Source organism: Engystomops pustulosus, chromosome 5 (genome assembly GCF_040894005.1).
Source record: "Engystomops pustulosus chromosome 5, aEngPut4.maternal, whole genome shotgun sequence".
Taxonomy (NCBI): Eukaryota; Metazoa; Chordata; class Amphibia; order Anura; family Leptodactylidae; genus Engystomops; species Engystomops pustulosus.
Genome location: NC_092415.1, coordinates 79,421,991 through 79,437,710, shown reverse-complemented (window position 1 = coordinate 79,437,710; position 15,720 = coordinate 79,421,991). Strand labels below are relative to the sequence as shown.

The following is a 15,720-nucleotide window of genomic DNA, read 5'->3' as shown; positions in this document are numbered from 1 at the left end:
AATTGTCAAATTCCTGTAGAAAACCCCCTTTTGTAAACTTCTTAATTTACCCATAATTTAATGGAAGGATTGGTCACACCAAAGTACACAGAACAAAATACTTATTACATAGGTCAGGATTTAACTTAAAACTAAAACAGTGTAGTACAATAGATGTATTAGAAAGTCTCCCTTCTAGCACATTAAATAGGCACTTTATACCCCAGTTTAGAGCAAGCACTATAGAATATTGTGAGCCAGGGCACCATGAAGTATATGTACATGTAACATGCAAAGCGGCTCCAAAAATCTTTGGGCTCTTCAACGTCTCGATTGTGAGGTGGCCTAAAAATGGAAAAAAAATGCACACAGCATATGCAAACCAGTTCATATTTATTGTGGAGATTTTCCACATAGGCTAGGGAGAACAAAGTACAGGAAGGCACAGACTGACTTCACCAGACCATGTATTCAGATACACTGAGAAAGCTAAATTAATTCAAGTTATTCATTTGTGCCTTCAGCAACTCCAAAGCATCATCCTAGTCCTGTCCATTTGCATAGTCTCAAGACTATTTCATCATATAACTGCACTTTTTGCAGCCATTGCTGCACATGATTAACACATGCCTTTTAACGAAGAGGCAAAAAGGTGTCAAGTAGGGGATGCCAACTCTGGTTCCAATTGCATTCTTTATAAAACAATCCATGCTGGCAAATAATAAGGATCAACTGCACATGAAGTCTTCTAGAGATGGCAATTTCTCTAATTCATATGCATCAAAGAGATCACTGATGCCCTCCTCCTCACCAAGACTTAGCAAATAATCCTCATGAATGAGAGGGGGCAGCAAGTTTACAAAAGGACTGTCAAGATTCAAAGGTATTTGATCTTCTGTTTGCTGTAGTAGGTTGGCTGGAGAGGTCAAAGGAGAAATGGGTTCCACTTTACAATTTCCATTTTCTATGTTAGGTGACAGAAAATCTGCAAAAGAAACAAATGGGTTAAAACAAGGCCAAGTTATCCACTGTAAATCCAAAGTTCAAGCAAATCCCACTCAATGTGCATATTATAAACAAATGTCTGCAGTTACCTTTGGAATTTGGCTTTGCAAGATTCCCATTCTGGTCAGGATTACTTTGTTTTACTGGACTACTGGTTTCACTTTCCTCAGGGCACAAGTAAACTTCAATAGCTCCTTGAGAACTAGATAAGTGTATCTGTAAACTCTGAGACAAAAAAAAAAAAAAGTTATCCTACTATTTTGCATGCAAATGGTCTACTGTGCAAAAAAAATATGGTGTTGATTTAAGTACAGATAAAATCTTATAAAATTTATCTTCCTTAACCTTATTTAACCTCTTGGTGGATATATCGGACGCTGAGCTTGGTGACTTAGCGTTCAACTAACCAATAGCCGACCCCCCCAGTGTAACAACTGCGGTTGGAGTGGCATTTAACATGCCTTTGGGGGGCTTCTTTTCCCCATGACCACACCCCAGCCCCCCCCCCAGTTTGCTATGGCAACTGTGGTCCGATCAGGACCCCAGAGCTCCCTGTAGGCACTGCCTGAAAGTTGCCATCTGTGACGTCATCTTAGAGGCAGTGTGTCAGCCTATGCATGTGCATAGGCTGACACTGCTAATACCCTGCAATACATTAGTATTGCAGAATGCTTGTTCATGTCCCACGGTGGAAATAGTCAAAAAGTAAAAAAAGGTTATTCAATAAAAGTAATAAATCAAAAATGCCCATAACACATAAAAAGTCTAAATCATAACAAACCCCACATATATAGTATCACCACATATATAGTATCACCACATATATAGTATCACCACATATATAGTATCACCGCATCCGTAACAACCCGTAAACTAAAAGAATAAAAGTAATTATTGAGCCCACACAACACTTAAAAACCCAGCAAAATTTTTACCTATTGAATCCCACACAAAAAAAAAAAAAATGCAATAAAAAGTAGCCATGCTGTACTGTTGCAAAGTACAACATGTCCCGCAAAAAAAAAGCCATCAACCAGCTCTAGCCAAAAAATTTAAAATGTTATGCCACTTGGAAGATGGCAATGCAAAAATGATAGATTTTTCCCCACAATAAGTTTTATTTGGCAAATTTAGTAAAATGTAAGAAAAAAAATTCATATATGGTATCCCCGTAATCGTAATGACTCATAGAATAACATGTTTATTAGGCTATATGGTGAACACGATAAAAAACAAAAAAAAAAAAACAGAATCCAGTACAGAATTGATGCTTTTCTACCCCTGCCCTCAACAATACTGGATATCAACCCCAAAATGGTAACACTGGAAAAAGCATCTCATCCCACAAAAGAAAAAATAAAAGCCGTCACATGGCTCCAAAAAAGAAAAATTTTATAGCCTACAAAAGGGGCCAATGAGGAAACAAAAATCCTGGCAGCTGCAGGGCGCTCCGTCCCTTCTGCGCTCTGTACTTGGGAAAAATTGCATTACAAATTGTAATGCATTTTCTCCCGAGTTCGCTCTATCTTTTGGAAATGTCTAAATTTTAGGGCTAAATGAAAATATAACCGACACAATTTGACCATTCTAAATTTCACCTCCATTTTTAATTACTATAAAGATCTCGAAGGGTTAACAATCTTCCTTAAAGCCGTTTCTGATAGTTTGAGAGGGTGCAGATTTGAAAATGGGTTATATAGGGGGTTTTGATGTTAAATATGTAAAATTTAATGCAAAACTATATTCATCCCCAAAATGGTCAATTCTGAAAATACGGAAAACAGATATTCGATTTGTAAGCTGCATGACATCAAAATAAATTATCCAGACATTTAAAAAATAATGACAATGTAAAGTAGACATATGGGAAATGTTATTCAGCAACTTATTCAGGTGGTAAATCTTTCTGCCTGAAAACGCAATGATTTTGACTTTCGAAAAATGGCAAGTTTTTTAAAAAAAAAAAATCATCATTTTTTCTTTTTTTGTAAATAAAACGTAAAACTTATTAGCCAAAATTTACCACTAAAATGAAGTACAACATGTGGGGAAAAAAAACAATCTCAGAATCGCTTTGATAAGTAACAGTGTTCAAAAGTTATAACCATGTAAAGCGACGCAGGTCAGAATACAAAAAAATGGGACTGAGCCATAAGCTACAAAATGGCTGCATCCTTAAGGAGTTAAACCAAAGCCCCAAACACAAAAGTGGAAATGTGATCATACATACCTCAACTGGATCAGGCACTTCAAGTCTAGTCTCTGGAGGAGCTCTCACCACAATAACAGTTTGATCCATAAGGCCACTAATTTTTCGAATATCTTGATAGGTTACATAAGCCAATGTGGATTAAGTTAAGGATATAAAACAAAACCATGTTCCCTCAACTTAAATGAGTATTCTCATTTTGGCAAATATAGTTCCTCACAATTTTCTGGATTTCCGATTGCTGTCCCTCTATAGAAAGCTTCTACGTTTACTTCCATGGTCACACAGATTCAGCGGATCCTCTGGCACTCATAACTAACAGAAATAACCCTTTAACCCATTGCTGCAAACCAATGTAATACATAGGTGGGCAGAGGGGAGTGTATAGAGGGCTCACAGGCCAAGTCCTCTCCATAAAGGGTATTTTCTGGATGCACTGATCGGGGGTCTTAACCCATTAAATGCTGCTAGAGGTATTTAAAAATCCGGGAGAATGTTGGTGCCATCAAATCTCAGATCAGCACTCCCCATGACTATCAAGGAGCGTCTATCAGTAACCATGACAGCATGGAGTCTTACGCAGAAATATGCATAGCAAAACTTCAATGCAGAAACTTTGCCAATAAAGGCCACCTTGGGAGGCATGTGGAGAATTACAGGCGGTCCCCTACTTAACACCGGACTTACAAACTACCCCTAGATGTTGGTAATTTATCGTACTTTAGCTTTAGGCTACAATTAACAGCTGTAACAGGTGTCTGCAATTAAGCTTTATCGTTAATCCTGGTTACAGCCCAACATTTTTAAAATCCAATTGTCATAGAGACCAAAACATTTTTGGCTGGGGTTAATACAGTTCCAAATTCAACAAACCTACAGAACTTATCTTATACGTAACTCAGGGACTGCCTGTACTGCGATTGAAGTTCCAGAAGGGAGTTCAGTGAAATAGACAAATACGTTTTACAGGACCGGACAATGAAAACGTTGCCTCCTAGCTACCTTATAAGGCAACCACTCAACCATCACTTTCAAAAAGCCCAACAACAAGATTGTCAAAGAAAGCCATTAAGGCTTAATTCACACGCCCATTGGGGAAACTCATATTGGTAATGGGTGCACGACGCCATACGGTGAAGCACACACGCGGCCTGTACCGTTCTTTACCCGGGAAAAGATAGGACATGTCCCATCTTTTCCCAGAATACGGTGCCATGTTTCTCTATGGAGAGGGGTGGGGGTGAGCAGCGCACCCTCTCCCGTGCACTGACGCGTGCCCGCCATGCTACGGTACGGCATACACATGTTCGTGTGAATTTAGCCTAACTGCATGCTGTGGTTAACATTCTTACCTCGCACATGGAACACTACCAATAATGGCAAAGTAAAATAGCATATTCACAGATACAGAATCACTGTGACCAGACCCAAACTTGTGGGACTTTTTATCAAGTAAATGGGGCCCATTTTACATAAAGATCAGTTTTTCTTCCCTTTTCTTAACGGACACCAAGATGAAGACAAGGACAGTCTGGTAGTTAAAGCAATCCCTCACGGACCAGACCAATTTGAGTTTTTGCATTTCTATTTTTCATATTCCAAAAGCTGTAAATTTTTTACAGAAACGCACAAGAGCTAGTTATCCATGAGACAATCATTTAGCTTTCAGTCAAATCTACTGGGAAGCTTGCAAATAAATGCAGAGGATGAAAAAGCAAAAGCTGTTTTGTAGCATCCTTTGCATTTAAAGAGAACCCGTCACCAGGGACCTCATTTTTACTAAAGAGATTGTAAAAGCCAATGACACCTGCAGTGCAAAAATGCCTCTGCCTTTTCTAAGCATTTGCATTACAATATAATTTTGTTATAACTTACTCTTGCATCCTGACGAAATCCTGGGGTAGTCATAGGGGCTGAACTTTGGTTTGAATGCATTTCAAAAAACAACTTGTGGCTTGTCTGAGCTGAAGGCTGCCTCCATCTTTGTGCTCCTGTGCAGCTCTGTCCCTCCCCAACTGAAGTCCTCTCAACAGGCTGTGACCTCTAAGGAGGAGGAGCTGTACAGGAGCACAAAGGTGGGGGCCAAGCTCCGAGGAGTAACACAGACAAGGCACATTGAAATGCACATTTTCTGAAATGCATCCAAACCAAAGCCCAGCCCCTGTGACTACCTCAGGAGTTTGCCAGGGTGCAAGGAAAGTTATAACACACAATTATATTGTAATGCAAATGCTTAAAGCCAGCGCATATTTGCACTGCAGGTGTCATGGGCTTCTGCAAACTGTCTTTAGTGAAAATTAGGTCCCATGTGACAGGTTCCCTTTAAGGTTTAAGGAAATTCTACCATCAAAATCAAGCATGATAAAGTAGGATCACTTGTCCATAGATCCAGGCACAGCAACCATTATATTTTTCTGTCCTAAAAATCTAATTTTAAAATATGCTAATGCTAGGGGGAGTTACCAGAGCTCCTCACATCTCACCCTACCTGTGTTACCTAGCAGCAGGAAATGCAGGAGGGGGTTGAGACCTGCTCTGGAAACACCCACCAAAGCCTTTCGGTCTCATAAGCATCATTTTAAAAGTTGATTTTTAGAAGGCAGGAGCTCACTGATAAAGATTACCACATTCATGGTGCCTGGATCTATGAGCAAGTGTCCCTGGTTCATAAGGCTTGATTTTGATGAGAGATTTCATTTAAACTACGCAGTACAGATAACAGCTCCCTTTTATTCTACAGGTCGGTATGATCACAGGGATAGCAAGTTTTTTTATCCTTTTTCTTTTTGTTCATTTATCCCTAATATTGTCGTCATTGTTTGTACTGCACTCTATTCTCTCTGCTGCTGTAACGCTGTCAATTTTCCCACTGTGGGACTAAAAGGATTATCTTTATATACCATAGTTTTATTGTGTCCGATTACCTCATTTTTAATTTTTTTAAACTTGGCAAAATAAAATTATTTGTCGTATTACGACAAGAGGGATGGATTATTATTTTGTAAGTTTTCTTCATTTTTTAAATTACTACAGGATGCGAGTGTTACTTGGCAGCCATACGCGGCGCCCCAGTTGTCACGCAACCTTTGATATCGCAAGGGTACGCATTGAAATGGTTAGCCTAGTCCAGTGGTGGCGAACCTATGACACGGGTGCCAGAGGTGGCACTCATAGCCCTCTCTATGGGCACCCGCCCCATCACCCCAGCGCAGAGTTTGCCCGACATTACTCAAGGCCTCTTGCGGTTCCAGGACCCTAGAATGAAGCTACAATTATAATTTCTCCTTTCTACTGTATTGGTGTCCTCAGGTGCCTATACAATTTAAACATGTGACAGAGCAGGGAGTAATAAGCTACTGTTTGAATTATCGCATCGGCACTTTGTGAAAAATATGTGGGTTTTGGACGTAGTTTGGGCACTCGGCGTCTATAAGGTTTGCCATCACTGGCTTGGACCATGGCAACATGGTAGCTCCAATAGCAGCACAAGGATGGCTTATAAATACAAGGCAGGTATCTGCTGTATTATAAGGCACACCAAACACTATGGGCAGCGACTCCCCCCCCCCCCCCCCAAGGAAAAACACTGTTACAACTTTCCATCTTTGTTTTGCAAAGTCAACCAAAGCCACATTTCTTTCATGCTGTACAGTTTTTGACTTGGAATTCCAGGTAATTTTTCTCAATTTCCCTATTGTTCCTTCAGGCAATAGCAGTAAACAATTACTGTTAAAGGATATCTTTGGTTCTCCGAATCTTCAGTTAGAAGTTTCAGATCTAATGTACAACTTTGTATTAACTCATCCAATTTCTTCTCTTCTTGACTGAGCTCAGAAAGTTCTTTGGATAGTCCTTGACATCGTGCCACATTACATCCATCATCAGGAAGAGTGCAGCCCCTAAGTTTAAAAAAAATCTTTACTTTTACCTTGTTTACCTAATTACTAGTTTCAACAAAATATAGAAGGGAGGGGGAAGGAGAGAGGGGTGGAAAACAAAAACACATGGTACCTACAAAGCTTTAATTGTTGCAATCAGAGTATACCAAAATAACAGCAATATATATTATAAGTAACAAAACCCAGGCAGGTCTGTGCAGAAACTGGAAAAGCAGATTATAATTTATATATTTCACACACAGTATTGGTGGAAGGGATGACAACTAGCAAGTTAAAACCCATCTATACATGTTTAAGGGGGGGGGGGGGGGGGGGGGGATTTGCGTCAAGGGCATACTTTCTCAACTGCTTTGCCACCTGCATGAGCCAAATCATAAAGAGTGAAATCCCAAGGCTTTATAATACCTCATGAGATCCCTTCTCCCATTCCCCAATATAGTAGGGGCTGGTAGGTGCAGGCATTTACTACTTAATCCCAAGGGGGGGGGGGGGGGGGTGTTCTAGGAATTCAGGACAGCTCTGTGGAGGTTGCAGCAGGGAGTGGGGGGGAGGGTGTTGGCAGTACACACCCTGCTACCATCTATTCCTCCTGTTATCTACCAATACTGCGGGCTGTGCCAGAAGTGTCAGCTGTTCCAACACTACTGATACTGCTGGGAATAACCAAGAAAAAGCAACAAGAACTACACTGGGAGCTGAAGTGGGGCAAGTGCACCATTTTCTTTTTCTCTTGACCCGGACAACTTAAAAGAACTTAGTTATCAGGAAAATATATTTTTAAGCTGTGTGTAAAACGCAGCATATGAAATTGTAACCCAGATCTGGAGCCCATTCAAGAAAATAGCCTGATCTTGTAGGTTTTCTGGTGGTGGATGGATGCATGCCGAACATCAACAAGAGAGACAATTACCCCTTACCACCAATGGCCCATAAAGTAAAAGCCCCGATTCATGACACACCCTTTGAGTAGTCATCTGCCAAAATGGTTCCCATTATAAAGGGAGCATGCAAGGTGACTATAAAATCACCTTGCATGCTGTAGCCACCTCATCACAAGTTCCATTAGTTATGCAGAGCAGAGTTGCCCATTGCAGACTAAGGTAGGGGGAGCTACAAATGACAGCTAGAAAACCCACGTTTGCATGGAAAGATACATCTACTTAACCTAATTTGCTGGGAGAGAAATGTTAAACGGTATTGTTGACATTTGGGTAATTTCAATTATACTTACATCCATTGAATATTGTTTTTAGATTTCTTTTTAATTAGATGAATGCCTTCTAATACATTAGTAATATCATAGATTCTTCTCTTCTGCACCTTGAGAACTTCAGCAGCTCTATTCAAATCCACCACACCATCAGAGGATTGACTAAGCAGCTGAATAAACTTCTTAGTCAAAAGGCCAAGCGAGGTATCATAACGTGTCTTTTCCATTGGGGATTTTGGAGCTAAAGGAAAAAAATAAAGAATGTAAATCAACATCAAAAAAGCCCATTAAAATAAACAATAAGTATCTTTCAAGTCCATGGAATCAATGCCACATGCTAGGTAGCAGTTTATGCATTTTAAAAGCAGCAAGAATATGTAAGCAGGGTTACGCGCTGCCGATGGTTAACACTCTTGCTGTAGTCATATCTTCCCTTTATACTTTAGTCAGAATGAACCTATTGCACAGGTTATTGGAAACTAGTTGGGATATAAAACCTTGTTTAGCTATTACAATTTTTCAATCCACAGGGCAAATTTATTCCCTACATGCACAAAACCGTTTGGAACCAGACAGCCCGTTGTATTTCAATAGGCTCACACACAGAAGTGGTTTCCACAGTCCTGTGTATGAGCAGACAGCATGCCACAAAGTTTAGAGCAGGTCCTATTTTTTCCTACTGTGATCAGTCCCTCACATGGACCAAAAGTCCATTGTTTCCTGCCCAAAAAAAGCACATCTTCATGTGATAGTAGGCTCAAGCCATGTTCACAGTCACTTGCAGAATGGCAAACTAAATCTACTGCGTTCAACGCAGATAAACCTGGTGAAGTAAAGTTCTGAGTTTAGGTTGGTTAAACAAGGGTTCCCAATCCAAATTGGGCCAATATCAAAATAGCTTTAGTATTTATAGAAATATTTCTTTGGATAATAACTGGGCTACATGAACTTTTTCTTTCACATGCTTGCTGTAAAGAGTAACAGATTTGGACTTTTCTTTACATAAAGCACATTTTAGGAACAGGCCTTTTATTGTTACCAACTTTTTGGACTCTCCGGACAAAGTACAGAAGCTCTTCCTTTGCCTTTTGGCGTTTTTAGTCCTTCAGAGAGATACTGTTGACTTCCATCACCAAGTTCCAATCGTCGCTTTGCCTGAAAGACACATATGAAAGATCATAAATAAAATAAAAGGCAAAAAAAAACTTTTAGTCACCCCATGTATTTGGTAAAGGAACACAATGAATCACTGCTATACTACATGACATGTTTTACCCCTCCAAAATGAACCAATTTCTGATGACAGGTTCACTTTAAGTTGTATGCTTCCATCTTCCAGTTTAATTGTTTACAAGCTACTATTGCACTGTAGGATGGATCCAAAATTACAATACCATTGGTCTAAACCAGTGATGGCCAACCTATGACACGCGTGTCAGTGCTGACACGCATAGCCATTTTCAGTGACACGCGGCTGCTGGAGAGTTAAGTTTCTTCTTTGGCTCCTGCACGGCCAGGTGCAGTAGCCGTGAGGCTGAGAGATTGTCCAGCACATTGTAATAAATAGATGTGGAAAATCCCCATATACTGCCATACTGTAGTATGGCAGTACATGGTAGGATCAATCACACAACCTAAGAATTAAGTACCCTAGAAGTTAAATAATTATACATATTTGTTAAAACCTCTGTGGAAGACATTTAGTAATGGTTCTGACTCATTCACATTTCTAAAATTGCACACAATGCTAGGAGACTTGTACTGCCTTAAATATATGTTCCACAAATATGAAAAGTTTGGGCAGAGAGCTGGTATAGCCTGTCTGCATTTAAAACAAACAATATGGAGAATAGCTTAAAGAAACAGTAAATGTGACTAGGAATACAGATGGGACCAGTATAGACCAATTTCTCAAACTGATTTTTCAGTGATATTCTGGATGATAAACAGATAAACCTGGTTCAGTGCAAGTCCTCATGCAGATGGCCATGCGCTTCCCCAGGCTGGATTATGAGCAGAGCACACGGAAGGGGAACGGGAGGAGAGGGCGCTCCTCACCCCACCGATTTGCAGCATGGCTGTCTGGCTCTTACAACGCAGAGTGTGCCTACCACACCATAGGCGTATGTGGGGCCAGTAAGCTTGATGAGGACCAAAATAAGGAGATTTATCCAAAGTGCCTGGATTCCATGAGAAACTAGAACATGTTTGCTTAAAAGCAGAGCTCAGCTTTTATTTCTGAAAGCGCTTTGGGAAAATAAAAGGTGAACTGACTAGCTGACATAAGCAACTATAACTTCTGATACACCTACCCTTAATAGCCTAACTAAATGTGCTGTGATTATCCAGCATATCTTTATTAATTTGGTCTATGACAGTTAAGATATTCCCACTTCAAACCAGATGTCAATAAGGCAGTTTGTGAACAAAGGTAATGTCCTCACCAGAAGCAATGCTATTCTCCTGTTTAAATAACTTTCCTTTCGTTGTTGCCCAATGCTTTTCACAAGACAAATTTTAGGTTTTCCAGTTAACAAATTTTAACAAGTGCATGGACTGTACCAAACAAGGGCCATAGAAGATTAAACAGTACAGATTTCACATTCTGTTGACTCATGGCTGGTCTTCCTCAAGTGGTGGTTCACATCAATTATGCACAATTAGACACCTAAACCTCTTCAATACAGTAATAATGAAGTTGCCAGAGTCAGATGTGCAACATGCCCCCCACTAAAACAAGAAATTACTACACCAATTGTAAAAATAAAAATAAATACATTTGTTGGACGTGGGATCGGTCCGTGACTGAGGTAGCTCCCAATAGGGTGTAGTGTGCAACTCAGAATATTTTGATTTGTACTACACCAACTGGTAGCTGCCATGAGCAGGCAAAAGTCAGCAGTGGCATGTCAGCCTGGCACCTTGTGTATGACAGCCACCCTTGTTAATCATGACACCCTTGTCCACACATGCATAACCCAGCTTTGCTTCCCAAACACTCACCAGTAGATTCTGCATTCACATTTGGCAGGTTATATCTGTCATAGTAGATGCAGCTATCAGTTCCTTGAAAGCCAGACCATTTCCATTTGTCCAACAGAGATGAAGATGGTGGGATATGGCAGCTCAGAGCACAGTTATATACCGGAAATGAGAACACAGCGCAACACCAGGCAGTTTTTCAGCATGCCAGAGATCACTTACAGCACAGGGAAGCTTCTGTAACTATGCTGGCCACAGCTACATTTTAGAATAACATTTTTTTTCCCAGACTTGGAACCCTGCACGTCCAGTAAAAAGGTCCAGAGAAACACTGCTTTACTGCAGTTTTGAGTACACAACTTCCTGGAAAACTGACTTTACAAGCCTCAGATAAAAAAGTTGGAAGAAAGGGCTGTTTGACATTTTACATAGTCTATATATGGATGTGCAATTGGGGCAATACAGGAAACTAATGAAAATGTTATGGATTTGTCCAAAGTAACCATTTTCATTTGTCAAAATGACTTCTAAAGAATGGGAGACAACTTTTACTATAGGTACAAGGAACTCATTGGCTTACAGACCACAACACTTTAAAGGGGTATTCCCACGAGGCAAGCAAGGCCCTATCCACAGGAGAGGGCCTAACTTGCTGATCAGTGGGGTCTCAGGGATGAGACCCCCGCAGATCACAAGAACAAGTGGTCCGACCAACCCCTCGCGGCTCCTCAATGGAGCAGACGGCTGCGCATGACAGTTCTGCTCCATTGATCTCCAGGTAGCTTACAGATCGCTGTCAATAAGGGGGATATCATAGGTAAGGATCCAATTGTGTAAGGAGACTTGCATTGTAACTTGCACAGTAACCAAAACTGAAGATTAGGAGTGTACAGCTCCCAGAGGTTTGCAGCTTGCAATATTGATGGGCTTAAGACACTGCATCAAAATCAGATCTGTTCAAATCCAAATGCTTGTCAGCATTTAGTGAACTAGACCTATGGGGACTGCCGTCACCATTTTCCCCAATAACATCTGCCAGATAATTCTAACACGCCTATGGGTATTGGTTTGGCTGAACCCAACCTCTAAGCACCACTACAAAGTCCAAAGGCTAGTTGAATTCGTGAAAACATGTGCTTTTGCCTGTCAGATATGGCAGAAATCCACCTTACGGATAGAAAATGCAGACTGAGTCAGTCTGTGAATCATGGACTATGCCGTATCCCGTTTCCCAGACTAACCATATCGCAGGGGTGAAGAGGTTTTCCCACAAAGTAAAGTTAGGCCTTATCCATGGGATAACTTTCTGAGACACCCACAGATCAAAAACCGAGGGACAGACATGCAGCACCAGGCAATTTCCATAATCTTCACAGACATTAACGGTCGCGTGCAGCCGTCTGCTCCATTAGTCTGACAGAGGTATGTGGGACCCCACCAGACCCCTCGATTTTGTGATCTGTGGGTCTCAGTACTGAGTCCCACTGATCAGCAAGTTAAACCCTATCCTGTGGGTAGGGCCTAATTTTTCTTTGTGGGAAAACCCGTGAAAATCCTTTATTAGTGCCAGTGGGGAAAACAGCGTTGGGAGAGTCATGACCTTCATAGACATCGGTGCACCGAAGGTTTCCATTTATTGTGGAACATACGCTAGCCGCTGCTTAAAATTTTCCCACTATTAATAGACCTTTCACTACCATACTACTAAAAGTAGCTGTGAGCTTAGACTTTGGTGGATGGCTGGAAGTCTTTCATGTATACTTTTTTTTTTATTGTTGTTGGGCACACAGTACCAAGCACAATTCGGTCTGCTTTCACATGTGAAACTGTCGGGAAGTGCCATCCTTTAGAGGGCTTGTCAAAAACGCATGTGCCAGGCTGGGGAGGACTCTTGGGGGAAAAAAAAAAAAAAAAAACAGCATGTACTGTACTCACCTTCTGCGATGCACCCAGTGTCATGCACCACGGTCCTTGGAAGCTCTGCCATTTTCTGGCGGCCTAGCACACCAGAAGCTGTTGGAGCAGAGCTGTGCCTCAAACTGGTGCATGGCCCCAATGGACCGCGGTGTGGGACATCAGGAGCGCTGGAGAAGGTGAATACAGGTTTATTTTAAAAAACCCTCCCCAGCCAGCACATTTTTTTTATTACATTAGGACAACCTCCTTAACCCTCTCACTATATTATTATTTTGGCATACATTTATATTGAATTCCAGTTGCAGCATTACAACCACTGGGAATCCCATCAATTTAGACCTTCTAATTCTTGCATGTTCAACTCAGATTAGAAGCCACTAAATGTTTGCCCTGGAACACAGTATGGGTGTCAGGCAGTGGATCCAGGTCCAACTACATGCCCTCTAAATAATTCACATAGGCAGGAGGAGGCCTCAAAACACCATAAGCTTTGCATGCGTAACAAGTCAAACACCCATTAAAGATAAGGTGTCAACCCTCCACTAACGAACAAGAGCAGAGGTTACACATGGATAGTAGTAGACTAATCACCACAGTGTACATGAGCCCCCAGCCAATATACATGGCCCTTATCTATACATATGAGTAGGCTGCAGGCCTAAGATACAGAGGATTGGCTTATGTCCATGGGACCTGCTCCTCACCCTTGACCACCTAGTCAAATAAATCATGGGATCCGTTAGTGATCAACATAGGGGCAACAAGATCACCCCCTAACCCGAACTCTGCTACATATTAATAAAATGTATTAGTTGGACTAGCTGCCTGTTCACACTGCAGCTACCCCCAGCCTGTAAACTACCCCCACCTCCTCCCCATAGTGACAGATGCAAAAACAGCTCCTACACAGGTGACCTTTCCCCTGCCCCCACCATCCGGGGCGTGAACCTGCAGGAGCCCAACTATGGCCCCCCGAATACCACGTCGCCCTAGGAAGTGGCCACCTACCTCCTGCGTGCGTACACACCTGAAGAGACAAATACATGTACACACAGTCTAAATATAGTCTGCAGACGAGCACATATGTTGTGGGGGATGGGGTGGGGGAAGGGGTGCACTGCTATTACCGGAGGGCGCCCCAGTGTAGGCTGCAGTAGGCCGGCTCTGGCGGCGGGTCCATGCGGGGTGGAGTAGATGAAGCTTGCGGCTGCCTGGTGCTGCTGCTCGGGAGCGCACAGTCCGTGCTGGGGATGGTGCACCGGGCCGGGGGAAGCCAGGATCTGCAGGTATCCACCGCCGCCTCCTCCTGTAGCCACCACACCGGCAGCGCCACCCCCGGCCATGAACCCCCCAGAGAACGCGGAGCTCTTGTCCGAGCCCTGGAGCCCGGTGAGCAGCAGCTTGTCGTGCCCGGGATGGCCTCCTTTCCTCATCCTATGGAGCAGCAGCCTCCTCCTCCCTGCGCGCCGCTCTTTCCCCGGGTCCGCTCGCTCGCCTCCTTTGGACCCCGGTAATCCGTACGGCCCGGCCCGCACCCTGGAAATAGCCGGGGCTATGGTTACAGGAGGTCCCCGCGGTGCATCGGGTGAGCTCGTCTCAGGGTTATTGAGCACCGGGAAAGGCAGATGGAAGCGGATTGTACGGCTGTTTATGATAGGGCCCCAGATCCGACCTCCCTGCCACCGTCGCGGCTGAAAAATGGCTCCAGGAAGCTGACAATGAATGAAGGGATGCGGTTTACGCGCGAAGGTCCTCCCGCGAAACTCAGATTTCCCGCCGTCTTTTTCAAACTAGATTTGCATATCCCCGCCCTACATGTCTTTGAAGTCTGTGATTGGTCGGGGAAACGGTGGCATTCAGAACGCAGCGTCGCATCAGATTTCCGCCCGCCTGTAATTGGCTGTCATAGTGCACAGCACGTCATTGGTCTGTGAGGCTGAGCGCGGGTAGTGGGCGGGGCATTTCGAAGTCATCGCGATTTGTTCATCTCCACCCGGAGAGCGTGTTACTAACGGACATCAACTCTGTGCAATTGTGTGTGAAGTGTGTGTATGATGCGGTGTCCGGGGTTATGTGCTCGTTCACGTAGCATTTTTGTCCAAACTAAACATAAGTAATTTGCACTATTGATGTGACCATAGTAGTGATGGAGCGACAAGGGAATCTACCTAATAAGGTAAAATAGGTAGGTTCCTCCTAACCATAAACAATTTGTCTCTAATCCTTTTATATATCCAGGGCCGGTTTTAGACTAAGTGGGGCCCCAAAATAAAATTATTTTAAGAACGGTCGCAGTAAGTAAGATGCTTCTTTAGAAAATTTAAATTATCTGTAATATGGGAGAATTTTATAGGTTATAGATGATGGGTGGCTCCGTGGTTAGCATACAGCCTTGCAGCACCGGGTCCTGGGTTAAAGTCCCAGGGTCAACATCTGCAAAGAGTTTGTATGTTCTCTCCGTGTTTCCTCCGGGTACTCTGGTTTCCTCCCACACTCCAAAACATACTGGTAGGATGATT

General features: G+C 42.5%; 1 protein-coding gene across 2 annotated transcripts; it reads right to left on the bottom strand.

The window, feature by feature from the left end:
* Positions 1-15,007, bottom strand: E2F3 (E2F transcription factor 3). 2 transcript variants are annotated; one of them, XM_072152457.1, is made up of 7 exons: positions 14,329-15,007; positions 9,346-9,457; positions 8,324-8,543; positions 6,934-7,092; positions 3,215-3,329; positions 1,074-1,209; positions 1-964 (listed from the first exon to the last, which is right to left on the bottom strand). In XM_072152457.1, exons 1-7 carry the CDS (start codon positions 14,632-14,634, stop codon positions 708-710), a joined length of 1,305 nt encoding a protein of 434 aa, XP_072008558.1. In that variant the 5' UTR covers positions 14,635-15,007; the 3' UTR covers positions 1-707. The 2 variants fall into 2 exon arrangements, with proteins under 2 accessions (XP_072008558.1, XP_072008559.1); XM_072152458.1 differs by lacking the exon at positions 14,329-15,007 and adding an exon at positions 11,306-11,944.
* Between the last annotated feature and the right edge of the window lie 713 nt (positions 15,008-15,720).